The sequence below is a fragment of the Pavona decussata genome, unplaced genomic scaffold (assembly GCF_977016875.1).
Source record: "Pavona decussata unplaced genomic scaffold, jaPavDecu1.1 SCAFFOLD_89, whole genome shotgun sequence".
In the NCBI taxonomy this organism is placed as follows: domain Eukaryota; kingdom Metazoa; phylum Cnidaria; class Anthozoa; order Scleractinia; family Agariciidae; genus Pavona; species Pavona decussata.
The window spans coordinates 766,275-792,634 of NW_028145506.1; the positions used below are offsets into that span (position 1 = coordinate 766,275).

General features: G+C 40.5%; 1 protein-coding gene across 1 annotated transcript in view; it reads right to left on the minus strand.

Moving 5' to 3' along the window:
* Positions 1-1,048: 1,048 nt before the first annotated feature.
* The window catches only part of LOC146474440 (uncharacterized), a 38,206-nt gene continuing 12,894 nt past the window's right edge, over positions 1,049-26,360 (minus strand). The window contains exons 7-22 of the mRNA XM_085117040.1: positions 25,866-25,898; positions 24,887-25,044; positions 22,702-23,077; positions 22,029-22,082; positions 20,889-21,106; positions 19,724-20,114; positions 18,769-19,248; positions 13,069-14,229; positions 11,933-12,118; positions 8,786-10,411; positions 6,703-7,191; positions 5,976-6,527; positions 5,438-5,473; positions 4,173-4,580; positions 3,264-3,396; positions 1,049-2,495 (exon numbers count right to left, since the gene is read on the minus strand). Of these exons, the coding sequence (XP_084973166.1) occupies positions 2,372-2,495; positions 3,264-3,396; positions 4,173-4,580; positions 5,438-5,473; positions 5,976-6,527; positions 6,703-7,191; positions 8,786-10,411; positions 11,933-12,118; positions 13,069-14,229; positions 18,769-19,248; positions 19,724-20,114; positions 20,889-21,106; positions 22,029-22,082; positions 22,702-23,077; positions 24,887-25,044; positions 25,866-25,898 (6,425 nt within the window). The 3' untranslated portion in view covers positions 1,049-2,371. The remainder of the gene's footprint in view (positions 2,496-3,263; positions 3,397-4,172; positions 4,581-5,437; positions 5,474-5,975; positions 6,528-6,702; positions 7,192-8,785; positions 10,412-11,932; positions 12,119-13,068; positions 14,230-18,768; positions 19,249-19,723; positions 20,115-20,888; positions 21,107-22,028; positions 22,083-22,701; positions 23,078-24,886; positions 25,045-25,865; positions 25,899-26,360) is intronic.

The window sequence follows — 26,360 nt, forward strand, 5'->3', positions numbered from 1 at the left end:
CTTGCTGCGTCTAAAGGCACAGAGAAATTAAGAGCTGATAAAAATAATAACTGGCGTGTAGACAGGTAGCCTGCGCCGCAGACGGACTATAACCGCTGGGGTTATAGTCCGTCTGCCCCCCAGGCTAGTAGACAGGGAGATAACCAAAAGCTTAATCAATTATAGTGCGGGACCCCATTAAGATACAAACAGTATAAGAAAAAACCGAAACAACAGAACAGTAAAACGACAACAACAAAAAAACAAACAGAAAAAAAATAAAGAAAAAAAAAATAAGAACAAAAAAAACAAACAAAAACAAACAAACAAAGAAAGCAACTCAGTTGACGATCGAGTGTGCGAGCTAGCCTGCGAGCAAGCTCTCGGCGAAGAGGAGGGGCGGGGAGGGGAGAACCTCCCTCTTCTCCCCCCCCCCCCCGCCTCAGCCAGGAGAGCTTGCTCTTTTCTCGCAAACTATGTGCGAGCCATATAGATTCCCATTAGCTAGGATTATCGGGTTCATATAGATTATAGGAGGCGGCGTGGCCCAGTGGTAAGGGCGCCGGACTTGAAATCCGGAGGTCCCGGGTTGAAGTCCCGCCTCGGCCACGCTTGTAAATAGCCAGCTGGTTTGCCTCCTGCCAGTTAGGATTTTTAACATGTTAAGTTCGATTTGATTATTTCCCTTTATTTTCTGAGTGGAATGCCTGTAAACTAGCTTTGGGTAGCTAAGTGCATTTCCACTATAAACAAAGCACTTATTTATTTATTATTATTATTATTATTATTATTATTATTATTATTATTATTATTATTATTATTTATATAGTATTTTTATGGTTTGTCTATGAAGCCTTTCAGTGGAAGGGAACTGTCCCTGATGGGAGATGGTATTAAGTTCCAACCCTCAACCCTACCCGAGCGGGTCAAGAATGAACGTTAAAATGTGCACTATGGCTAACAAGCTTCTGGGTTTCGTTAATGATTTAAGAATCATTAAACCATTTTAACCCAACTTTTTATCACTATTTTATTTGTAATATATAAACGACTAGTTTGAGAGTAGATTCAACTGGGAATGTTTAATTAGGAAATCTAAAGCATGATGACAAAATTTCATTTGAGTTTACATGAAAAATGATTTGTTCGTCAAAAGGTTTTTTTTTTTTTTTTACAGTTACAATACTTTCTGTAAAATACAAAACCTTGCCGAGTTTCGGTTCAGTTGGATGTGTGCAGAAGTACTCAAGAAGAAGTATACTGTACCCGGCGTAGCCAAACGATAAAAATCGGTATCGCGGATAGAAATAGGTCTCGATCAAGTGATTTTTACCGATAAATTAAATATCGATAAATTAATTTGGTGTGTCAAATCGATATTATCGATTTTTCCTGATTTTATCAATTTATAACGGAAGTCCAACAATGTTGTTCATTGGCATGAAACGTAAGGCTCAGACCCTTAACATTGAAGAAAAAGAGGTTTTGCGTTTGCTTTTCCAGTGCCGTAAACGTAGTTAAATAATTTCCCTTTTTAATAAAAAGTAAATGCGCGCACGTGCGACGATTTTCCCGAATTTATTTAAATAGCGCGAAAGCAGTATCTCACCAAAGAGCAAGAAACTAATGCTTTCCTAATGTTTTCTTCTTCGAATGGCGAGAAGCCTAAACAGTGCAAAAATTATAATTACTTGGCGCATTAGTAACACACGACATGCATCATTTCCGTTGCACTGAGGTTGTCGTACGGTTTCACAACGACAGAAACCGGGAGAAATCAGGAGCGTACAAACCTGGCTGCCATAATCAGAAAGTGAACACTCATGATATTTTCAACTCATTGGTCAAAAGATGTACTGTTTGCATGAAGTCAGTTGTCATTTCTTGTACAAATTCCAGTGATGAGCTAATGTTACTGAGAAAAAAAAATTTCCGATGTAAATCGATGAAATGAGTAAAAATCAAGGTAAATCGATAAACGAAACGAGTGTGTCATCGATTCCTACCGATTGATCGATACAATTAATATTAATCAAATCAAGTTTACCGAATTTTACCGATTTATTGATTAATAGATCGATACCGATTTTTATCGATTGACTACCCCGGGTACTGTACAGAGTAGCCATGGAGATTCACCAGTGGGCTATGTTTAGAAAAGACATTTCGCGACAAGAAAAATCGATACAGCTAATCAAAGAGCTTTACGCGTATCAATGGCTTTGATTGTATCGATATTTTGTTATGGTTATCGCTGAGGCCTAAACAAAATGAAAACTTGCAAAAAATGGCATCGACTTACAATTTTGAGAACTCCAAGTTCGACTAGTCAACAAAATGGGCGCACTCAGTTTTGCGCTCCAGAGATACTTATGTCTTAGTTCGGGGTCTGCTACAAAGTATTTAATCGAGGCTCCAAATGTTTTGGTCTCTTCTGGTGTGATTTTCGGATGTCCCCTTTCTTGTAAAAAGGGTCTTTCTCGTCGACTTGATACATATCCTGTTTCTCTTTTGACCTGAAAACCGAACGGAAATCTGAGATATTCAACACATAATCTGCCACGTGTTAAAAGGTGTATCACATAATGGATAATGACATTCTTCTTGGTTTTGAACAAAGTTTTCATAAAAAAACTAAAGCAGACTACAAAAAACCTACAAAAAAGGAGAAAATAATTTTTTTGATTATAAAAATAGACTATTTTCAAATAGGCAGACTTGTCACATTGTTTCATATATTGTCCATTACAACAGTCATATGTCGTTTGTTTGTTAAGCTTCCTAAGTGGACTGTCGTCTTCATCCATGTCCTCGTTCTAAGTCAACCTGCATTTTCAAGTATCAAGAGCTGTAGTTAAAACGAACCCTTCTGTGCTTGACTACTTGCATGTGTGTCTTTGGAGAGTCAAGATGACCCCAGCATATCCTGGATACTATACAGTATAGTTGCCTTCAGTCATTCAGTACACGTCTAGTCTCATTATTAGATCTGTGATTGGTCTTTCTGTATTTAACTTGTTTCCATATAGTATCCTAACTGGAAGTCGTTAATCCCTGCAGTCAATACTGTCTTCCAAGAGCTGACGATCTGTTACGTTATCGCCATGGTGCAGCAGTAGAACAATAATTCGTATGTAGTTGTTTGACGTCACTGTTGTACTTCGGACGTTGTTTTTCTGTCTTCCACGCAAGCGTCATGTACAGTGAACGTTTTCTCTGAAACATCAATTTCTCTCTGTGACGTCCACCATCTACAAAGGAGGCGGAATTATTCACCAACTCACGTCATTTCCGTGCACGTCCCACAGGCCCTCTTGCACATCATGTTGATGGTCCCAATGCTGGCAGTTGGAGCGTAATCACTACAGTAACCACGTGATGCGTATTCGCTACAGTCATCTGAGTAGTCTTTGCAGTCTGTCAAGAAAACCAAGTCAATATTTTAAAAACAAATTCGCAATGATGTTTAGACAGGAAATTTAACAGGGGAATATGTCACGTTGATGGAAGATTCAATGTGTCCGTCAATCATGATAAGTTATGGTTTTGATTGGTTTTGATGCCATGTCATGGGTTAGAATTTCCTCTCGGAATCAGGTTTTCGTTGTGCCGTGTTTGTGAAGACTACGGTTGTGTTCAATTGACCGTATTCCATAATAAGAACAAGCGGAATAGCTGTTAGATTTCTCTTTTGAATTAAATTTGTAAAGATATTTCTGTATATTTTCGCTGACACTTGATAATTTAAAAGCGATTTTGTCTTCCAGTAACTCCAAAAACCTCTTATGAGGATTTATTGTCATCATTGAATGTATTCCTATTCCGTAATAGGGTTAATCGAACGCACCCTACATCTTTTTGAAATATAAATATGTACTATATTTTTTTGTTTCAAATAAGAATATTAATTCGGGATAATAAGCTTGTTCTTTGTGAATCACTGGTGAAATGCTGTTTCAACGTCCTCAGCTAAACAATATCGTTCAAGCAAAAGCAAAGGGGTAGTAAATTAGTCAAGGTTAATTCATGGATTGATGATTGGAAAAGGGACTCTTTTTTGACCATGTTACGACGCACTAGCGATTATTTCTGACGCACCTCGCTAAAAACTTGAAACAAGAGCTTGAAAACGCAACGTTTTGATGAATTTGCGCCGATATGCATTCATTGAATTAGGCTAAACATTTGCTTACCATGGTCCTCAATGTTCAAATTTTCATATTTATATTCTCCATAATTTGCTGATTCAGTATTTATGGCGTCTGAAGTTTCATCCTTTAAAAGTTGCGATGTAGACTGAACCGGTTCATTGCTTTTAGCCAAATTGGCATCTTTGTCCTTTCGTTCCTTTCGGAAATGGCGTATTTTCGTTGATTTGAAGTGCCTTGATTGGTCAGTCTCGTAGTCTCCATCGACCTTTGTTACTGGTCTTTTCGCCTTTTGATGTCGACGATCACCGCTAATCGGTTCGGCGTGACCCAGACGGTGGTTATGATGACGTTGATGGTGACGTTTGTAGCCGTCATCCATCTCATCCATGTCATTATCCTGATCCTGATTTTGAAATTCACTGGGACAGTAGTCACACAATTGCTGGTGTCCTTAAACAAGAAGATCGCAAAAAGAAAACAGCTCATGAGGGATAAAAAAACATACAAACAACAAGACAGAAAAGAACAGAAATGCGAAAATTTGACTGATAAAGAGAGTGAGGTGACAGGTCGTGGGCTCGAATACCGTTCAAGTTTGAATTTATTCGTTATTTCTTCAAGGTCGCCGCGCCCGGCGACTTTGGTCCCGAAAAATCTTGAATATTTGACTTTAATATTTGCGTAAACGCCATGAAACTGCGAGAATTCTTCCGAAACTTATCTACAAACCATTTTGAAATAACCAGAGTGCTTATTGAATTTGATATTACCATGGCAACCGATATTTGACAGGAAAATTAAATTTATGTTTCACTTTTAACTCTGCATCTGTCGTCAATACTGGATAACGAGGTGGGTAGGATGAATGTTGTCCCACTAGTACTAAATGACACAAATGATGGAGCAGAAAATTCACTATACAAGGTATGGTGTAGTGCTAAGTGAACTCATGAATTTCCCAGTGAGTGTTAGCTCCAGTAAGGAAATGGGAGATCACACGAGGTCTCCAAGAGCTCCGGATTCAATCACCATTGCGCTACCGACAGAGCTGCGAGGTTGTGGGTGATTATGGGGGTAATTGGCAATGTGAACATGAAGGGTTCAATGCATGGATACTAGATAACCACTTGTTTAAAACGTGCAAAACAAATTCAACGTTTTGATAAGCTATATACAGAATTATTGCCCGTGTTGTCTCAGGTTATCATGGTCACTCTTCCACTCTGAAAGTCCAAGCCCTCAAACATTTTCCTACTAAGACTGAACACCTCATGGCTGAATGAACTGACGGAAACATTTGAACTTACCATCATAGCAGGGACGGCAGTAATGAACTGAAATACCTGAAAAGTAAGATTAAAAGAGGAGGTGCTTATGTGCACATATTTAACTCAAACACGTTATTTACAGCAAAACACTTAAGTTCTACCACTCCCCTACCCTATGAATATCTTGGAAACCTCACGAGGCTAGCCAAGTCTCTGTGGTAGCGGAAGTGTCTGTGGACATTGCCCTTGAGTTCGTTCTGTGGACCATGATTTGGGTTTACTTGTCTTATCCAAAGCATTAGGGTTTTAAGACTGAAAGATAAACTTTCTTAAGCACGAGAAGGGTGTGGCCGTGCAATTAATAAAAACAAAAAAAGCTCACTGCTTAACAGTTATAATATGGCTCAGATTAATATTCCACAGAAAAGGAAAATTGCTGCTCTCGTGCAGGTACAGAATAGACATCGAGTAGCCTAGCCAATCAGATTACCGAATTCATCATAGAAAGCTGGTAGATACTTAAAGGAGGTAGAGTGGTGTTCGCTGAAGGAAAGGTACAGCCTATTCGAACACTTACCTTTCAAAATTTTCGTCACAACTTGTTGTGCTGTACTTCCCATCTGCGTATAGTCTCCTCTGAAGATATGCTCGCTGTGCGGAAAACTTGCCATGGCATGAAGCTGAAGTTTACTGTAAAGATTCCCAACACCTACACAGAACATTTCCACACTGTATGATCTGATGTCCATGGAAGGGGTGATAACGTCGTCAATTGACCTTCCCGCTGCGACCACAATAAGGGCTCGTGGAGCACGGGCTCTTCCAGAGTTGCTAAAAAGGTAATGTTTTGAAACGTGCAGACCCCGCCCAATGTATGTTCCTGGTCCGTCTGTTCCTGGATATTGCACAGAGTTCAAAGCCTGATCTATGTTTTGAATATCAAAGTAAGTGTGGAAATTGAAGATGACGAAAGCCTCAAGTGAGAACACTACGACTCCAATTCGAGTTGAGTCGTGGCCAATTGAGAAGGAGTGGGCAACTGCACTAACAAAGTTCAGAATTTGCCGAAAGTTCTGTTCACTGAGCACGGCAGAGGATCCATCGATTAAGAAACCAAGATCCAGAATAACTGCAAAGAAAGAAAAAAGAAACTAATGTTGTTTCTTTTTTAATTTATGACAACGGAAATCGCATCTTACGAATTATTTTTATTTGAATTAGCGAAATGTAATAAGGTTCTCTTTACTTCTAATAAGTATTATTTCTCGTGTAGCTGTAATGACAAAATTAATTTCAAGACTTACGTTCTATTCCTCTAGCTCCTCCTACTCTTCCTGCTCCGGCTCCTCCCATGTTAGCACCTCCAAATCCTCCTCCAATACCGACCCCACCCATGCCAATACCTCCCATTCCTCCACCCATTCCCCCTCCCATACCACCAATACCTCCACCAGCATTCCCAGCTCCTCCACCAATCATACCGCCGCCCCCTCCACCCATACCTCCGCCTACACCTACCATTCCAGCACCTCCTCCTATCATATTCCCGCCACCGCCTATCATGTTGCCGCCTCCGCCACCCATGTTTCCTCCACCTCCAGGCATGTTTCCTGCAGCACCTATCATTCCACCACCACCTAAGTTTCCGCCGGCTCCTACTACACCACCTCCTCCAGCCATTCCCCCTCCTACTCCCATATTCCCACCGACTCTCATGTTCGCCCCTCCTACCATACCACCACCAGCGTTCATTCCGCCACCACCAATCATTCCTCCTCCCATTCCAGTTGAAGCTGTTGATAAGAACAAAATAAAACGACTTAGAGAAATCATGGAGTCCAAAAATGAATAGAACGCAAATGAATAGAAAGAAGGAATAGGTCACCTTTCATTGCAAACCGATCCAGAGTGCGCAGACTTTCATGATTGACATGCAAATACAGATTATTTTCATACTCGCAATGGCTTCTCATCAGGTCTCACTTAAAAGACAGGCTTTAAACGTATTATATATATTATGCTTTTTTTAAATATTAATTAAGATATTTAAATGCAGCAAAGAGTATCAATGATAAAATTGTATCAGTTTGCAATTACACAGTGCTGGAAAGCTAAAGCAGCGCATTATATTGTAAACGTCAACTTTCGCTCAAGTCATTTGAACTTGAATTAAATCTCTATTAAGGCAAGACACCACTATTCCAAGTTATAAGCGTTTATCACTGGACATTAATTGGAAATATCATGTACATTTAGTTTTGGCGTTAGAGCATAGAAGGAGCAATTCTTTTAAAAGTTTTGTTTTTGAAAAAAAAAAGCAGATATACATATAGAACGTCTTTTGAAAGTTTTGCTTTTAAAAAGTAGCAGATATACATATAGAATGTAGAATTATTTTTAAAAAATAAAATGACATTTACTCTTATACTGCTTCTTTCCTAAAGTTACTGGAAGAAAGGTACATATGTTGCAATGTCCTCAAGATGATTAAATAGCTGTTAATCGGAACCAAAATTATGCTGGGTAATCTTAAGACATACATTTACAGATAACTGAACATTTAGCGTTAATCAGACCAGAATCTTTTTTTTTTGGGGGGGGGGGGGGGGGGAGAGGGACCAAGGGGGATACATTTGTCGGGTGAAAATTGTTCAATAGTATATTGTGACCAAGTGAAATTATTGACTACAAATTTATTACAAATTCTTATCAGACTTTTTCTTTCGATTTCGTGGTTATTTGATTTTATTTCATTCCTTCTGCATTTGTATATGCTGTTCGATAATACCTTAACATTAATTGGTGCGCCATGTGCCGAAATGGACACTCCAGCATGTCGGTTGAGCATTATCCATATTAGAAGAGCATAAACGTACTGTATAAATGAAAGCATTATGGGAAGCTTACAAAAAAAAAAACATTTAAATGCTACATTGCCGGTTATCTTTGCCATCTGCTTTGGATATTGTTCCTAGTGACCTCTAGGTACAATTAAGATTGTCTATTTATTTTGGTAGATAACGCTTGTTCTTTAATTTCGTTATGGCCATTCACTCTCCCAGCCTTGCATTATCCATTGAAATAGAAAATCTGACTCAGCATATCAACGTTCTCGTGTTATTTAAGCTCACACTTTTAAGTGAGTGTTAGTTTAGGTAGATTACGAGGCTCATCCCCTTTTCACCACCTCAATTTTCATTAGAATTGCGCATCCTTCATATAGTTAGCATTTCAGCATATCATGCCATTAGGAAGCTGTATTAGTCCATTGCTCGCCATATTGAAGCCTCACTGTCCTGTTATTTGGACCGACTGTAGGGTATTTTCCTTCTGCACCATTCAACTCAGTCGGCATTGCCCATGTGCATGCTCATCACGTTATCTTACCGTAATCTCCCCGCTGTATTTCATTGATACTGGGACTAGAGCTGGTACCAACCGCCATAATAGTACCAGGAGGGGATTCAACTCCTTGTCCAGCAGCATTTTTAGACGCATAGCTTCCCCCGTTAGATGATAACCTGGAAAAAGGACTTGGTGGTGCTGCTGCAGAAGAAAGAATACCTGTACCTAAACCGTGTGGCGGCCCAAAGGTAGACTCAAGTAACATCCCACTTGGGGAACTTGGGGCAACATGAAGGTTGGGCAACCTCTGCATTTCGTAATAACAGTCCCGGCCCCCTGGAGGATGGAGATTACCAGGAACTCTGTTTCCAGCAGGATTCAGTAGCAGGAGTTCAGGACTTCCTCCAGCACACTCCGGATGACTTGGGACAGTGTTAGGTACAGAAGGAGAAGGGATAGCAGGCGGAGGAGGAGGACGAAAAGGAGCAGGCATAGCTGCAGAGACAGGCGGAGATGCAAGTGGCTGCACACCTCCATTGTTCATTTCTGCTGTATCCACCCCCTGTACGGTCCCTGGGGGAGACTCCACAAGAGTTCCCACTGCTGCTGTCGACGCCTCATCTAAAGACGGAGAACTAGAAACAGGTCTCTGCTTTTGGTCGTCATCACTGGGAATTTTTAGACCGCCAGCGTATTTAATTTCTTTTGCAACTTTTCCTTTAAGTGCGTCACTGATGTCACTTCCAAGCAGCTTGGAAAGAAGAATCTTTATAAGACCATTTGTCTGAAGTCCTTTGCTCTCTGTAGTTATGGATACTCCAGCCGTCTCTACGTCGGTGCCATTTTTGTTGTCTTCGTGGCTGATTGCTTCAAGGTGGACCTTGCCCAATTTTCTTTCGTTTTTGTGGAAATTTGTCTGCTTTGAAGTTGGTTTACTACCTTTAGTTGTATCATCATTTAAGTCAATGACAACCGAATTTTCTTTCTCTGGGTTGCTTTCTACTTCTGTGGCATTGGTCGTTTTAGATGAATCATCGATATCCTTTAACACATCTTGCAAAGATATGTGATCAACGTTTGTGGAATCATTTTCTGCGTCGTTCTTCTTGTCTTCATCTAGGTGGATACCTATTCTAAGTGGAGCTAATTTTGCCTCTAGTACCACCTTAGGTTCGAGGTTGTCTTGCACATCCGGAGATTTCCCTGTAGGAGACTCAGATAGTTTGGGATTTTGGAGAGCGCTGCTGGTATTAAAATCCTCTTTATCATTTGGAAGAGGCTTGTCACTTAGGAGTTTGTTTATTGGCACATCTTCATTTGGCGGTTTAGTGTTTACATGAAACGTCAAGGGAATTCTCACACCTTGCAACATATCTTGTACTGTTTTTTGTGCCGTGGCTTGCAGCATTGCCGTGCTCTTGTCTTTCCGGCTATTGCCAAGTAAAAGCACTTTTGGTTGCCCAGTATTTTGATTCTGATTCTGAGATTGTTTACTAACTGTTATCCTAAGCACTGTGTGTTTTCTATTATCTGCAGGTTCTGAAGTATTTGCTCTATCCGTTTCATTTGTCTTCCCGCGATCATATATTTGCCTGCCTTTGCTGTCAGCAATAAAACTGTTATTATTTGGAAAACCAATCACTGATCTTCTTTGATACGCTTTCTTGCCTATGGAGGATTTGATCGCCTATATGTAAGCTTCCAGTTGTCAGGATAGATGCTTGTTAATACGTACATGTTGTTCAATTTTCCCTCGGAACCGCTATTTAATGTCCAGTAGTAACACGAAAGAGTTAGGGCTCGTTCTTGTGGGACTATTCCAGACTAGAAATACACGGAATAGATGGCATTTATTTTCTTTTGGAACTTATTCTGTTTTCAGAATGAACAGAATAGTATTCCGTTCACTCTGGCCCTGATAGCAGAACGAACAGAATACAGTTTTGCCAGAACAAAAGGAATTGCGTTCTCTTGGGAGGGTTTCCAGGTTAAAAGGAAGAGGTGAGGTTGCGTTCTTTAGGAAACTGACATTTTTCTATTCTGCTACTCCTGAACCAAAACAACAATAGCCAGAATTGTCCCAACAGAATGGCTCTTGGAATCGTGTCGATTGTTAATGTCAGCCGTCATTTGTCCTATAACGAGTAATGTCTCTGTTGGTCCCTGTGTTTTAGATTTTGGGAGGAGGGATGCAGTAATTACCTTGACCAACGTTTTGAACTCCGCAACTAGCAACTGAAGGCTGGCATAAACACAAGTGAGGCAAGTGAAGAGGCCTTATCCTGCATACAAGTCTTAATGTGGCTACCCCTGCGTGGTAAAATTAAGTCTTTTAACTGCCACCGTTTTAAAGTTAAACGGAAAAATATATCTCAGAAAGATAGGACACTGGTGGAACTGATGTAATGAAGCTGGGTTGAATTTAAAATTATTTACAGGGATGTCAACAACCTATCAGAATTTATATTTGTCGTTCAGAGCTGTCTAAATTTGATAGGAGTTTATGGAATTGTTAGAGGGTAATCCATTCAAAACCAAACATTCAAACCAAAATTCGTTCAGAAAAAAAAATTAAGTTAGAAATTTCAAATTAATGAAAATGATGCCTAAGGAAAACGATTTTTTTGTAATTTATCTCGAGACCGGAGTGGTTCGGAGAGCCGGTGATTTGAATACAGTTGCACTCTACTATACTTTAAGAGGACTCTTCTTTCAAGGAAGACATTGTGCATTTTTATGATAGGTAAAATATGGTGATATTGATCAAACGTTTAGTGAACTTTGATTTAAGTTTGTGCCTTAATAAGATGAAAAAAAACTTAATTCGAGCTATAGTTCTTTTACAGTAGTGAAATTTATCCTTTATAAATTAATCACCATTACATAATAACTGTACAGATTATTATCAAAATATCTGCCTTCACCTGATTGAATTTTGGTCGCCTAGTTACTCGAAAAACACCCATTTATAAGCACTATTTCGTTCATTACGCTAAACTTTCTTTTCGGTTTGACTTGCTTTGTCATTCACTAAGTTTTGTCAAATAACAGTTCATGATGTAATAAATAAGCATGTGTCCATTCGAGTAACTATGGTACCCCAAAGCTTGTAAAAGTAAAAGAAGAGATGCATGTAACAAGTAAGGGAAATAAAAGGAGTGAATACGTAGTTAAAACTGCACACTGTACCTCCTGTTCCTCCGGAAATCCCTCCCATGGAACCCCCTACACCAGTTGCACCGGTTCCTCCTGTAACTCCTCCCATTGATCCGCCTACACCAATTGCTCCGGTTCCTCCTGTTCCGCCTCCCATGGATGTCCCCATTCCGATAGTTCCCGCTCCCCCTGTGGCCCCGCCAGCAGAAATTCCTCCACCTTGTTTAAATGATGAAAAGATAGTCACAACGTTATTTATATTCCCACAGTTAGTTATTTCAATTCGTGGGAATGCAAACTTAGCTTCTTGTCCATAGATGTATTCATGTGACAATAGTTACGTCTTACATATTGATTTAATGATCGTTTAGAGCTATAAGGGACACACTGCATTTGAATTTGTTATTGTCAAAGCAAAATGTTTGTCTCCTCTCGTCGTGTTGTCTTGTAGCTCGTTCTCCATCAAGAATGGTACAACATAAGCCTTAATGTCGTTAATTTATAACATCTATATTCTTTCTAAAAGGAATAGAAAATTTTTACATTAACTCCACTTGTTATCTTCAAAAATTCGTGCAGAGATATTATAGAGAAAAGATTAGAAACCACGAGAGGAGGTTGTTCACAGGCTAAGTAATCTCAAGCTTTTGACATCGAAATGACAGTGCAAGTCACAAGACCGCAAGTTCACTAGGAATAACGCCGTATACAGAAAGATTGTGTTTTGTAAATGGACGATTGACGTAGCCATGCACCTTAGTAGAAAGTATGTTGTCTTCATAAGTTAAACAAATTACCTTTAAATCACACAAAATGTCACAGCTCAGCAGTAAAATCTTGCAACTCGCCACACTTTTTTACTTGTTACAAGACCTCATCATGTCACACTACCTCACTTTGTCTCACTGCCCTGCTACGTGCACAGGATGAATTTCTACAACCACAGTCATGCAACTGGCATGCACTACCACTGAAGACAAACGTATTCATCAAACACTTTGAAGGAACAGCATTTGACAGCTTCTTCATGCATCATTCCTGCTAACAATTCTTGTCCTTTGACGTTTTTTCGCTTCCCAATCCATCGACGTAGTAAATGGGTGTCAAGTACTCTTCTCAAAGCCAAATGATTAGAAAGAAAAACGGCTTAAACGAAGGCAAAAACTCACCTCCAATACCACCACTTGAAGTTCCTCCAACGTTAGACCCTCCTATTCCGCCTATACTAAGAGATCCGCCTGCACCTCCCACAGCCCCACCTAATGTACCAGATAGAGAACCACCTATGCTGCCCGTACCACCTGATATGCCAACTCCTCCACCGGTGATTGATCCCAAAGAACCTCCAGCATTTCCGCCTTTTGTACCCGAAAGAGATCCTGTCGAACCACCTATACTTCCTCCTGACATGCCAGATGCCCCACCTGATGATCCAGATATACCCCCTGTTGAAGCTCCACCAACACCTCCACCGGTTATTGATCCTGACAAACCTCCAAGATTTCCACCTGTTGCGCCTGGCATGGATCCACCCGCTGCACCACCCATACTTCCTCCTGACATACCAGCTGCTCCACCTGATGATCCAGATATTCCCCCCGTTGAAGCTCCACCCACACCTCCGCCTGTTATTGCTCCCGAGGAACCTCCAATATTTCCACCAGTTGCCCCTCCGATACTTCCTCCAGAGATACCAGTTGCGCCACCTGATGATCCCGATATGCCTCCCGCTGAGATTCCGCCTGCACCTCCGCCTGTTATTGAACCCGAGGAACCTCCAAGATTTCCGCCTGTTGTGCCTGACATAGATCCACCAGCTGTTCCACCCATACTTCCTCCTGCTTTACCAGTTGCTCCACCTGATGTTCCCAATATGCCCCCTGTTGAAGCTCCGCTAACACCTCCGCCTGTTATTGAACCCAAGGAACCTCCAAGATTTCCACCTGTTGTGCCTGATATGGATCCACCAGCTGCGCCACCCACGCTTCCTCCTGCTATACCAGTTACTCCACCTGTTGTTCCCGATATGCCCCCTGTTGAAGCTCCGCCTACACCTCCGCCTGTTATTGAACCCGAGGAACCTCCAAGATTTCCACCTGTTGTGCCTGACATGGTTCCACTGGCTGCACCACCCATACTTCCTCCTGAGGTACCAGTTGCTCCACCTGGTAACCCAGATATTCCCCCTGTTACTGTTGCACCTATGCCGGTTGTTGATCCTATTGAACCCCCAGCAGCTCCACCTATTGACCCGGATGTGGATCCTGCAGCACCTATGCCTCCTGTGCTACTTCCTCCTGTTGCACTTCCAGAAGATCCAGAAGCTCCTCCTAAACGACAGTGTGAAAGTTGCCAACTCTCGCGTAAATAGATTTTATCGCATTCACAAAACTACATTCTTGTTTGCTTTATTTAATACACCTAAGAATGTACAATTCTCCCAATTTTTTTCGACGATTCGTCAAAAAGAAGCTGCTAACACCAAGTGTAAACTTCAGCGTGAGTACCACATTGGAAAATATTGAGATTGTGACAATCTAAACAACGACCGATCAACATATCCTCTACAATGTCTCGATCCCATAGCTTTTGTAAGCATTTTCTCGCCATCTCAGTTACGTCACCGAGATATCTGTAAATTTAATGATAGTGCGCGTATAGTATTATTGTGTCCTCGTACAAAGTCAAATAGACACGAGAGGTTAATCTGACCTTCTTAAGGGTGCACCATTTTCAATAACGAATCAGTTGGAGTGTAACAGCTATACACCAGACACTATGCAAATGGCTCTACTCTTGACTCGATAGAATTTGAGGATTTGTAGAAAGTTATATGTTCTATGGTGTCAAATTGTGGAAAAAACGTTAATCTTGTCGTTCGGTCACGTCAACCTGTCATCTTGTCACCTCCAGACGATGTTCCGTCATCTAAACTCTTCGACTAGTCGTTTTTTTCCTGGAAACACGTCACCTCAGCGCTTTGTTTTGTCACTTCAAATTGTCGTTCTGTCATGTCGCCCGCTCAAAGTGTCTGTTCATCGTTTTCTGTCACAACCTGTGTTTACACTTCAATAACACAGGAAAAGCCAACTGACAAAGCTAATTTGCAAACCCTTTCCATGCCTGGATCAAACAATGCTTTATGTAAAAACTCACGCCTTCTATCCCTGCACTCTAAATTGAAATTTGTTTTTGATATCTGCATATACATGGCGGGCGCTTTAATGGCAGCATATTCACGAAAAACGTTAAGGAGAAATACCAGGCCAACGCGCGTTAGCGCCTGGCACAAGTAAGCGAAGCATAGATTATGAACTTCTCCCCTTGGACACAAATTAACAGTTACATTTATATGTTTGGGAAATATTGTTTGAAGAGACAAATGAAACCTTCACGGCCCACCTAACCGAGAGAAGATACCGTCAGATGATGTGATCATGAGAAGATGTGATCACATGAGACAGAAAGCCAGTCTTCAGATGAAGGAACAGCCGAAAAAGGAAGGGAACCATGGCTTTTGTAACAAATTGTCAGGCATCAGTACATAAATATGGTAGACGGAATACTGGAATACTCGTGAATAAATATCATTTTATAAAAGAGAGTGCTCAAAGAAATATACAAGCAGCCGCCAATAACACCGTACACAAGAGTGAGTTCCCTTAAAGATGTACTTGTGAAAGCAAAGAATGGTACACAGGTGTGTGGGAATCACACAGCTACCCTTAAATATCATACCCTTGTTAAATGACAACGCAGAGATAATTGATTCCGTCTATGCTCTAACGCAGTCAGTTCTTCAGCTGTTTTAGCAAAAGTTCAGTGACAACCAGCATAATCTGTTTTAGCTCATTAGTCGGGTGAATATCATCTTTGACAACGGCCATATTGGACTCTTTGACAGTACCCAAGTGTTCGTTGCTAAACCAAATGAGAAAGTGCAAGGACAACAAGTGAGAGGACGACATGACGACACGACAAGAAGACGAGATGAAGTGATGAGATGAAGGACATGACGAGATGACAGGCCAACATGATAAGAAGACGGGTTGACGCGAGAGACGAAACTTTTTGCCCACCAGTTGACGTTGTAATCAATGTCAATGAAAGTGATTACTGATTACTTACCACTACGAGAGACCTGACCAAGAAGCGACACAAATACATTGGATAAAGCTTGGAGCTGGCTATAATCGGCAACAATCTCAACGTAAGACTCGGAAGTAGCCATTGTGTTCAGTTGGATCTTGTCAAATGAACTTCCCATTCCTAGGCAAAATATTTTGACACCGTAACTCTTTAAGGTGGTAGCGCCTTTCGACACGTCGTCAGTTGATGTGCCAGCCATCATTACCAGGAGGATCTTAGATGCCTCTTGGCGTGATTGAGCGAACAGTTGTGATTGACATTTACTGAGTCCTTGTCCTGCCGCACAAGCTCCTTCTACTAGTTTCAGTTGCCCAATGGCAGAGTCAAGTTGAGACGCTGAACTGTATTTACTGAAGCCAAACGACACAGACGCTGATGTACCGAACAGGACTAGTCCTATGCGGTACGCTTTTGACGAAATGGTGAAACTGCTACAGATGGACTTAATAAACTTGAGACACAGCTGGAAATTTACATCACCACCTATACTGCTGGAGGCATCGAGCATGAAAGCCAGATCAACGGCACCTTTGAGAAAGTTCGAAGACTCCTTATAAGTTGTGCGGAGTGCCGTGCCAGAGAATTAATACGACAAGGGGGCTGCTTTCTAGAGAAATTACTGCGATGCTGCATCAGGTTAGTAGGGTTAGTTGGTAATGAGGAATTCGCCACTGGAAAGAGATTAACAAGGTGATGTGTTGAGGGCTAGTCCTTCGAATCAAGGAATTGTTGTTGGTATGTCGTTTATTTATAAAACAATGCATTATTATGGAAACATCATAATGTGATAAAGTTGGGAAAAGTTGAATGAAAAGCGTTCATTGCATTCAATTGAAACATTTTCCCCGAAGATTTGTCGAAGAAGGTGCTGTTTCCTCCTCTTCTCTTTCTTATTTGTCCTGTCTTCTCACTTTCGTATCCTATCGAACCTATTCGGGGCGAAGATAGCCATGTTTTGGAATTGAAGTGTACAAATTTTTATGGTTTCTCTTTTCAAAGATTTGAAAAGATTTTTCGCCGGAATGTTGTAAAACCGTTTGAAATGGCTAACTTTTGGATAGAAATGGTCTCATTGCCAGTTCTAGGGTGTTTTCATGAAATGTGAGCGAACCTTCCACCAATATTTTTAAAAACAGTCTCGTTCAAGTCATTCTTGCCAATACAAAGGACATATTGTCGTTTAGTCTTTTTTTCCGCCCTCCTTTCTTCCTTCTCGCTCATTCGGAACATCTTCGAGGTCAATCAAGAAATCTATGTTTCGGAGTCGTTTCACGAAAAGCGCTCAAGTTCTTATCGGCCTCTAATTCAAAAATTCGGCTAGATGTAAAATGATATATATATATATATATGTGACGAAGACGGTACTATGCGACTGTGAAACTTCAAATCGGAACTCTTAATACCCAAGCAATCAACGAACGCTTTTCAATCAACTCATTTATTTCTCTTTTTCACGTTACCATGCTTCCTGGTATTTAGCATAGCTCCACTGTTACACACACCCACCCACCCCAGAATTCATTGCGGATTCGCTCTGACAAAGGGCTGGCGCTCGAAAAGTCATCTTGTTAATTAATCTACGGTGGTTAATTACCTTATGTACTAAGTTAAAAAACCATCTTTATACTTCTTGAAACACAATAAACCTCTATTGAATACACCGGGTGCCATAAATTGGTTATTCCCTAAATCAACGCATCCCACTTGTTTATTTCTTTTAGACAATACGTTTGTTTAGTCTACTGTGATCCTGTCACCTCCATTGTTCTCGTACAGGCAGAAATTGTGCACTCATTTTCTTTAACTAGCCGATCCACAAGTATTGTTAAAATTTCATAATCCCAGCACTTTGCAACTGTACACTGAACGATGATGATGAAACAAATTAAATACCCTTTCCTTTTCGTCATCTGCATAATTCAGCATAAAAAATACAAACTCTGGTACATATCATTTTGAAAGCCTCTCACAATATGCAATAAAACCATTGCGTCCACACCGGATAAAAAATATTGAAGTTGTAATCAGCTTATACAATAAAGGAAGACTGAGAGTAACATTTCTGTCTAGGACTACCTTGAAGGCAGTATTTTCCCCTCCGACTTCAAACATAAGTCATACCGTACCTTTGTACAACAGAGAGGAGAAGACGCGCTTATGATGGAGCCCTCTGCTAGAGTTTTTTGTCAGTCGCCAGTTGAAATTTAATTGTCAAAACGTCTGTCTTAAAAAGATAACTTAAGATGTACCCTATACGGTAAAGTTAAAGTTATGGCTCAGGAAACTGATGGGGAGAAGCGACGTCACTCAAGGTGGTCTATGTATCGCGCCGAACCCTATTTTGTATACTCATCACCCAATATTCGTGCGGGGAGGGGGAGGGGGAGGGGGATATATCACTATATGTGTGGAACGTGTCTCTAAAGGATAAAATGAACAGCTACTGAAAACGCAGGTACCGATACAAGTCGTCAAAAATATCGAACAGCACCCTTGCTTATGGGGCGGGGGTGGCTTTCCCTATCCCCCTTATACGTTCCTTATGGGGATAGGGTTTTTTTAGTTCTGCCATATTTCAAAATAAAAACACGCAGAATGAGCACAGCCAGTCCTTCATTTGGAGAGAATATTGGGGTGTTCCTGCAAAGTTTGAAGGCTGAAGACTACCATTTCAAAGTTCACAACTATGTCTACAAGTGAAAATCTAAGGACAATTTTACCTGCAGCTCCTGCAGATCCCCCTGTCCCGATTGCTCCGGCTCCTCCCATGGACGATCCTGCCCCGATTGCTCCAGCTCCTCCGGCTCCTCCCGTGGAAGATCCCACAGAGCCCCCTGCCCCGATTGCTCCGGCTCCTCCCATGGACGATCCTGCCCCGATTGCTCCAGCTCCTCCGGCTCCTCCCGTGGAAGATCCCGCAGAGCCCCCTGCCCCGATTGCTCCAGCTCCTCCGGCTCCTCCCATGGAAGATCCCACAGAGCCCCCTGCCCCGATTGTTCCAGCTCCCCCGGCTCCTCCCATGGAAGATCCCGCAGAGCCCCCTGCCCCGATTGCTCCGGCTCCTCCCATGGAAGATCCCACAGATCCCCCTGCTCCGATTGCTCCGGCTCCTCCGGCTCCTCCCATTGAAGATCCCGCAGATCCCCCTGCCCCGATTGCACCAGCTCCACCTGCGGCTCCACTAGCGGAAATTCCTCCGGCTGTTCAACACAGAAAAAGCTATCAGATATATTATGTTTAAAGTTAGATAGAGTAAGGTTATATAAGAAAAAGCTTTTAAATTACTAATTGGAATCCAATGTTAACTTCTTGGAGTATTCATGTTCCAAGGTTTCTCGAGGCAAAGGAAACAAATTGCGCTTCACTTAACCTTCTTGTTTAATAAATACGACTTTTTCTTACTTTTTTCCAATGGCGTGGTGAGTAAACAAACACTGAGACACAAAATCCAAATGCGTTACTTTTTTTTTTTTATAAAATGTACACTATTATGATAAGTAAATGAAGTACTTCACGGACAAACATTTTGGAAAGCATAAATACTTTAACAGAGCTTGATCACATCGAAATTTCCGATTTTTATGTTCAGTTGCTTAGGCTCTGCGAGGTCTATAACAAAGAAGTTGCCAAAAATGAAAAATTAAAAGTGATATGCAGATATATTTAGTTTATTACCTGTGCTAATCAGGCCGATGCATTGCTGCGAAATACCAGACAAGGCCGAGAATGAAGCCACTGAAAGAAAATACTGAGCCGAAGAAGCCATAGTAGTCATCTGCTCTTTATCAATGCTTGTCCCCATACCAATACATAGAATTTTGACACCGCTTTGTTTGATTGAAGCAGAGGGACTCACAACCGCATCAGTGGACTTTCCTGCCATCATAACCACAAGCAGACGGGCACTGACACTCGCCCCAGCTGCTGCTCCTCCGCTTGCTGAACTTCCACCAGCAGCTGCGGCTGCTCCTCCTCCTGCGGCTCCTCCTCCAGCGCTTGCAAACAGAGATGATTGACATGTGGATAGAGCTGCTCCAGCCGCACATGATCCTTTGAGTAGCTTAACCTGATTTTAAGAATAATATTCATACAGCTATTATTGTTTTTATCTCTAACCCTAGATAATGATTTTCTCTTTTCTATACCTAAGTTATCTGCGCTGGCTTCAATTGTCCATAGTGATTTGTATTTCAGTTGAATAGTCTTACGTGATCATTATTTAATGAAGGCGTCGGAATTATATTAAACCAAATGGTCTGGATAAAGGCAGTGATGAAATTAATTTTAAGAAAAACACGACACTCCTGAGTTTTACAGACATGTTTCGGCATTTGCCTGTGCCATCTTCAGTGTAAAATGAACAACAAATTTCAGTGAAATATAAATGCTAGAGAAATTACAATAATAATGGCAATAATTAAGATTATAACAATAGAAATTCAAAATTAAACAGAAAGTTTTAAATTCACATGTTTGACCTGTGCGTTAAGTGTTGATCTATGTAAGATCAACTGGTGAACAAGCGCCTAATACCTTTTATTTCAAATTGGCTTGATAGCTCAGTTGGTCGAGCACTGCACCGGCATCGCAGAGGTCATGGGTTCAAATCCCGTTCAAGCCTGAATTTTTTTTCAGGTTTTTCGCAACAGTCTGGTTGCGTATACAACTGCGAGAACTTTTTCTCCTTTTTAATCTTCCATCCGCAGTGCATATACATGTTACACATGTATTTCATATTTAATGTTTTGTTTTAAGATAAACCAAATTTTCTTGAACTTCGAAAAAAAACCAGCAACTGCATTAATTTTATTAAAAATGTTGATGATCGATCGATGCTTACCCCGCCAAGGGCTTTGTCAACGTCTGAGATGGAGGAGTATTTGCTGAAGTCAAATACAACCTGAGCTGAACTTCCAAAGATAACCAAAGCAAAGCGAATTCCACCTCCCATGCCGAATGCGTGAAAAATGACCTTGATGAATTCGATACACAGAGTGAAGTCTGCCTCGCTCTGGATACTCTCCGAGGCGTCTAACATGAAAGCTAGATCACACGACCCTGAAAAATAACACATTCGAATGTGAGTTTAATGTTCGTATTGGTCCATACTTGCGTTTTATATCAGACGGGAAATTACAATGAGAACGTTGTCACCTGTTAAAGGATTGAATATATTGTTTTATCAACTGAGCTGATAAGGTAATTTGGCGACCGTAAAGGGATTCTACGGTGGCCAAACTACGTTATGAGCTCTATCGATAAAATCAAATATTCGTTTCCACACTCTCACCGAAACAGCAGGATGGTTTCTTTACAAACTAACCCATTGATCTGTTAAGGATTGGCCTAGTATGGGGTTAGTTGGAGATTGGCCTAACTTCTATTAGTTGTTGTATTAATCTTTGATACGTCAAACATTTTAAGACATTGTAGCCACGAGAGTTACATTTTCCGTTTTTTTTATTGTTGTGTAATCAGTGAAAAATATTTGTCATCACGTTCAGTACTGCATGGTTTTGTAATTTAGTTTAAATATGCGTATTTTGTCGTGCAAGTTAGCTTTCGGCGTCTCGATTGCGATACGTTTAATCGTTTAATGTCAAGTTCGTAAGTTCATTAGGCGTATTCTTTGTCTTTTCAAAATAGTATAAATTAAAGTTTTGTATTTAGCCTTTTTAAAGCAGTTGTTGTTTATCCGGAGTCGCCTTACAGACCTCGTAGGCATTTATATTTTCGCTTGTGAATTTTTAGTTGTTTCCTGTTCGATTTGTTGTACTTTCACTGGTTAAGTTTTTAAGTTCGTGTTTATTATATCCACACTTTCCATTCGTTTACGTTTGTTCTAGTGAATCGTAAAGTATTTTAAAAGTGCGAATTCGAACCTGTAGCCTGAGAGCACTTTTCTACAGTTATAAACAAAGGTCCCGCTGAGGTAAATCGCCCTAAGATGATGTTACTGTAAAAAGATCGAACTTCAAACCTCCTCCTGCTCCTCCAGCCGCGCCTGCTCCGCCACTGGCGCTAATCCCACCAGCTAAACAATAGAAATAAATACTGAGACACTTCTGAGCAAATGCAATGGAACGTATACTACGTACAATGCATGAGCAAAGAAAGCAAGCCTCAGAAAATGAGATGAGGAGTCAGCGCTAGGGTTTACATTAAACGTGTTTTCGGGATTAAAATATTTTTGTTGTAAAATTACTTTATTTTATAGTGTTTCAAATGGATTAAAAATGGAAAATAAGAGGGAGAGTGTTGGTTTGCGGGACGTATTATTTATATGAACTGCATGAGCGGCTCCAAAGGCAGGGGTCGCATGGTCTGATTTGATTTTATTTTCGATGATTTTGATCATTCGGCCCCAAATAGCTGGCCTATGTTTGGCTTAGCGGTATCTGTTTGATTTAAATAATTTAAATAAGCTTTATTTACCCATCTTAAAATAATTAACAATGGATTTACATAGTTGAATCCAAGTTAAAAAATATACAGTTCGATCATCATAAACAAAGGAGCCTTGCGGCCCGCGCCGTAAAAGAGTTTGTATGTCTTTGGGTTCTCGACCTTGGTATTGCTCATTTGAACGCTGTTAGTTGGCCCCAGACCTTATTAATATTAAAATACTTCAATTAAAATTCATTTACACGTACCTTGCGATATAAGAGTTGTTAATGATCCACTTATACCGGCTAAACCACTAAATGAGGCAGCTGTTAGAACGTAAGACGAAGAGAAAGCCATAGAAGTCAACTGCGCCTGATCAAATGATCCACCCATCCCTACGGCGATTATTTTTACGCTTGCTGATTTTAGGGACCCAGCGCTGCTGGAAACGTCATCAGAAGACTTTCCCGCCATAAGTACAATAAGCAGACGTGATCTGCCTCCGGCGGCACCTGTAAATAGTCCCGACTGACACTGGGAAAGAGCAGCGCCCGCGGCACAGCCGCCGCCGATCAGCGTCGCACTCTGGATTGCCGTGTCCACTTCCGAGATTGAAGTGTACTGAGTAAACCCAAACACAACCTTAAAAAAAGGTCCAGAGCATTAGGGCATAGCGAGAACAGTTCAACAAGTCTGGAAGTTGTTAAAAGCTATTAAATCTAGGTAAGACTTAGGAATTTAAGTCCGGGTCCCAAAGGGAGTTAGGGTTTCGTGGCGTTAGGCTGAGCAAGGGGCCTCCCAAAGATGCATCCTAAGTATTGTTTCGTAACAAAAGCCTATTGTTGGACTAAACGAATCTATTGTTAAGAAACAAATTAAACTTAGGATACATCGTATCACGTGTTAGGAGGGCCTCGTGAGTGTAGCCTCAGGGCTTCAAGACAGAAAAATCAGTGCTCTTGGACTCCACGGCTTTACTTCAGGGCTCCATTTAGCATGAGTATTTTTATGCGGACTCCAAGGAGAGAGGGGCCCTGGAATCAAAACTCCACGGCAAAAATGTTGGGGCTCTAGGGCTGCAAAGACCACCCTCCCCCTTTGAGTTCCTGTTACTAGGTGATCACGATATGTCTGCTCTGTATTCCTCTATCTATCAACTTCGCCTTATTAAATTAAGCATTATTTTACTTTACTATATGGCTGGCTCCGTGAGCGGGCGAGATGAGTCAAATTCTGTGCTGTAATTGGCTATCCGAGTGGGCAAGATGGAGCTATCTTGCCGGCTCGGGATTTACCGTTGCCCGTTCGCTCGGCATGGAAAGTTTAAACCACGAATAATGAAATTCTTTTCTTCGATTTTTCTGCGGCTCTGGGGAAAAACACTCACTAAAATGTTCGGAAAACTCTCAATATCTACCAAGAGATGAGGAAAAGGACACGAAATAATCGTGGTGTAGTGTAAATTTTGTTTCAGCTACAAAGAATGCAACGATATATAGGTGATTTGCACTGATTCAATTCAATTTCAATTTTTGTTTTATTTGCCACACATAAAGAAAACGAAAATGACAATAACATACACTAGGGTAAGTGTTTTTCTCAAGTTTGCCCGAAGAAGCTCACGTTTTCCATTTACCAGCGCCCTGCAATAAATAAAATCCTTTAAAAGTTTCGCCTAGTTTTCTAATTTACCCGCTCTGGTTTTCTCTCTGTTTTTTCTTATATTTGCATATATTTTCAAAATGTATTGTTTCATTCAATAATTGGTGATTGAATTAAGGCCGAAAACTTTTTAAAACTCTTTAAAAAGAGTTTTAAAAAGTTTTCGGCCTTAATTCAATCATTAATTATTGAATGAAACAATACATATTTACGCCACCGCGCGATCAGTTTTAACGAGTTTGCCGGATTTTAAATCCCGCACTTGAGTTCAAAACCCTATTTTTGTTACTCAATAATTGTTTACTTCCTTTAAGCCATTGTAAAAGTCGATCCTTAAGACAATTTACAGCTTTCCATGATTACATGCTAATCCAAAAATGCACTGAAAATGAATCTTACACTAATCGGCTGGACAGTTTCGTGTTTTGTTTTGGATTTTTTGTAGTTTTAACTTGAAGGTAAAGCCATATAATAAATTTTTTATTGACCAAGCTTGTTCGGTCAAGATGGCTGGATATTGGAACTCGACGAAAAACGCAAAAAATAATTAATTAAATTAAAGCATTTTTAAGATATGAACACTAACTAAACTAAAGTAATCTACTTCTGATGATTAAAAATTTGTTATCTTCGTAAAATTTCGTGCATCTGTAAACTTTTAAAAATGGTGTCGTGTTGTGCTTTGTTGCGTGCCGTTGTGTTGTGTTATAACAAGTATTTATGCCACCTAATTGGAAGGCCCTTTTGGACGATAAATGCCATATAACCAAAAGCTAAGCTCTTTGTTACCTTAACACTGCTTCCGAAAATAACAAATCCAAATCGTAGACTGGCACTCATTGTAAAGGAATGGAAAATGGTCTTGACAAACTCTATCACAAGTTTAAAGTTTGCTTCTCCACCGATACTAGTTGAAGTATCAACCATGAATGCAAGGTCACAACCACCTACATGGACAAGAAACATTTACCAAAACGTTATAGAACGATTTTTAATTGAGTGTCGTAAAATCATGCAACACCAAAGTACTGATTACTCCGACCAATCACAGCAGACGTAAAAAGTACAATGAACCAATCAGAATTCATAGCAAATAAAATGTAATAGGCGCCATTAGCGCGGGAAAATGTGACCAACTCATCATTGATTTGGGTTTTATTACTCATTTGTTGAGAAAGTGGTCCGGGTTTTGCCAACCACAGACCGTAGTAAGGCATATCAAAAGTAAAAGCAAATTACTTTCGACACTCAGTTGAAAATCGCTCTGTGTATGCATAAATGAGATTGCTTTATAACAAAGACACGTGTCCACAATGATTCTTACTGCACGTTGACCATTTTTAAAGGGAAGAGAAGTTGTTTTGCAATAAGCGACAGTGAACCGAAGTACAGTACTTCTGAGCGGTCTTTCATATACGAAGTCTATTGCATCTAGTTTTCTATCATAGTGAAAGTACATTATGTTAGATAATCCCCCAGGAAGGTTAATATGTTATTAAATTAAGCTAACCTTAACTTAAGGGAACGACGGCAGATCTTAATGCCAATGAACTACTAAAAATTCTGGCTTAGGCAGAATCTATCCAACTCTAAGGGCCATCACAGACAAATAGAACACCAAACAGAAAACTAGGGATACCATATGTTTATTTACGTCTTCTTGACCGAGTTTTAAACTGCCTAGAACTTGTTCTGGTGAGTAGAGTTGAAGACGAAATTAAAGTAGTTTTCTTCTTTTAGATCTGAAGTGCACGTAACATTTACTTACTTCCTCCCCCAGAGGCGCCAGCTGATCCTCCGGCTGAAACAAAGTAAGCGACGCAATGCATTAGTCATTACTTGCGAAACATGTGAAGTGAAATTCACATATCAAAATTTCAAAAGTGATCTTCCATAGCCTTCATTTACATGTTTCAACGTTGATTTGTCAGGCAAGCAACTCAACGTTTTATTAACGGTTTATCAACGTTATTTTCCCTGTCACTTAGCTATAATTTCCTTCAAAGAAACTTTATCGCCTTGTCACGTAATGTTCTTGTCATGCCGTAAGACGTCGTTGTCCTTTTACACATTTTCCTTGTCATGCTACCAAGTTTCTTTCATCTATCTTTACCCTCGTCACGTAGTCAGGTGGCAGCTGTTTCTTTCCTGCTCTTTTCCATCTTTTCCGATTGTGTTCTTGTTGCGGCCTTTAGCCCTCAATTTAACGCATTGCATAGCTTTCAAAGAAGCTACAATGCTTAAGAACGGATCAAGGGACAAA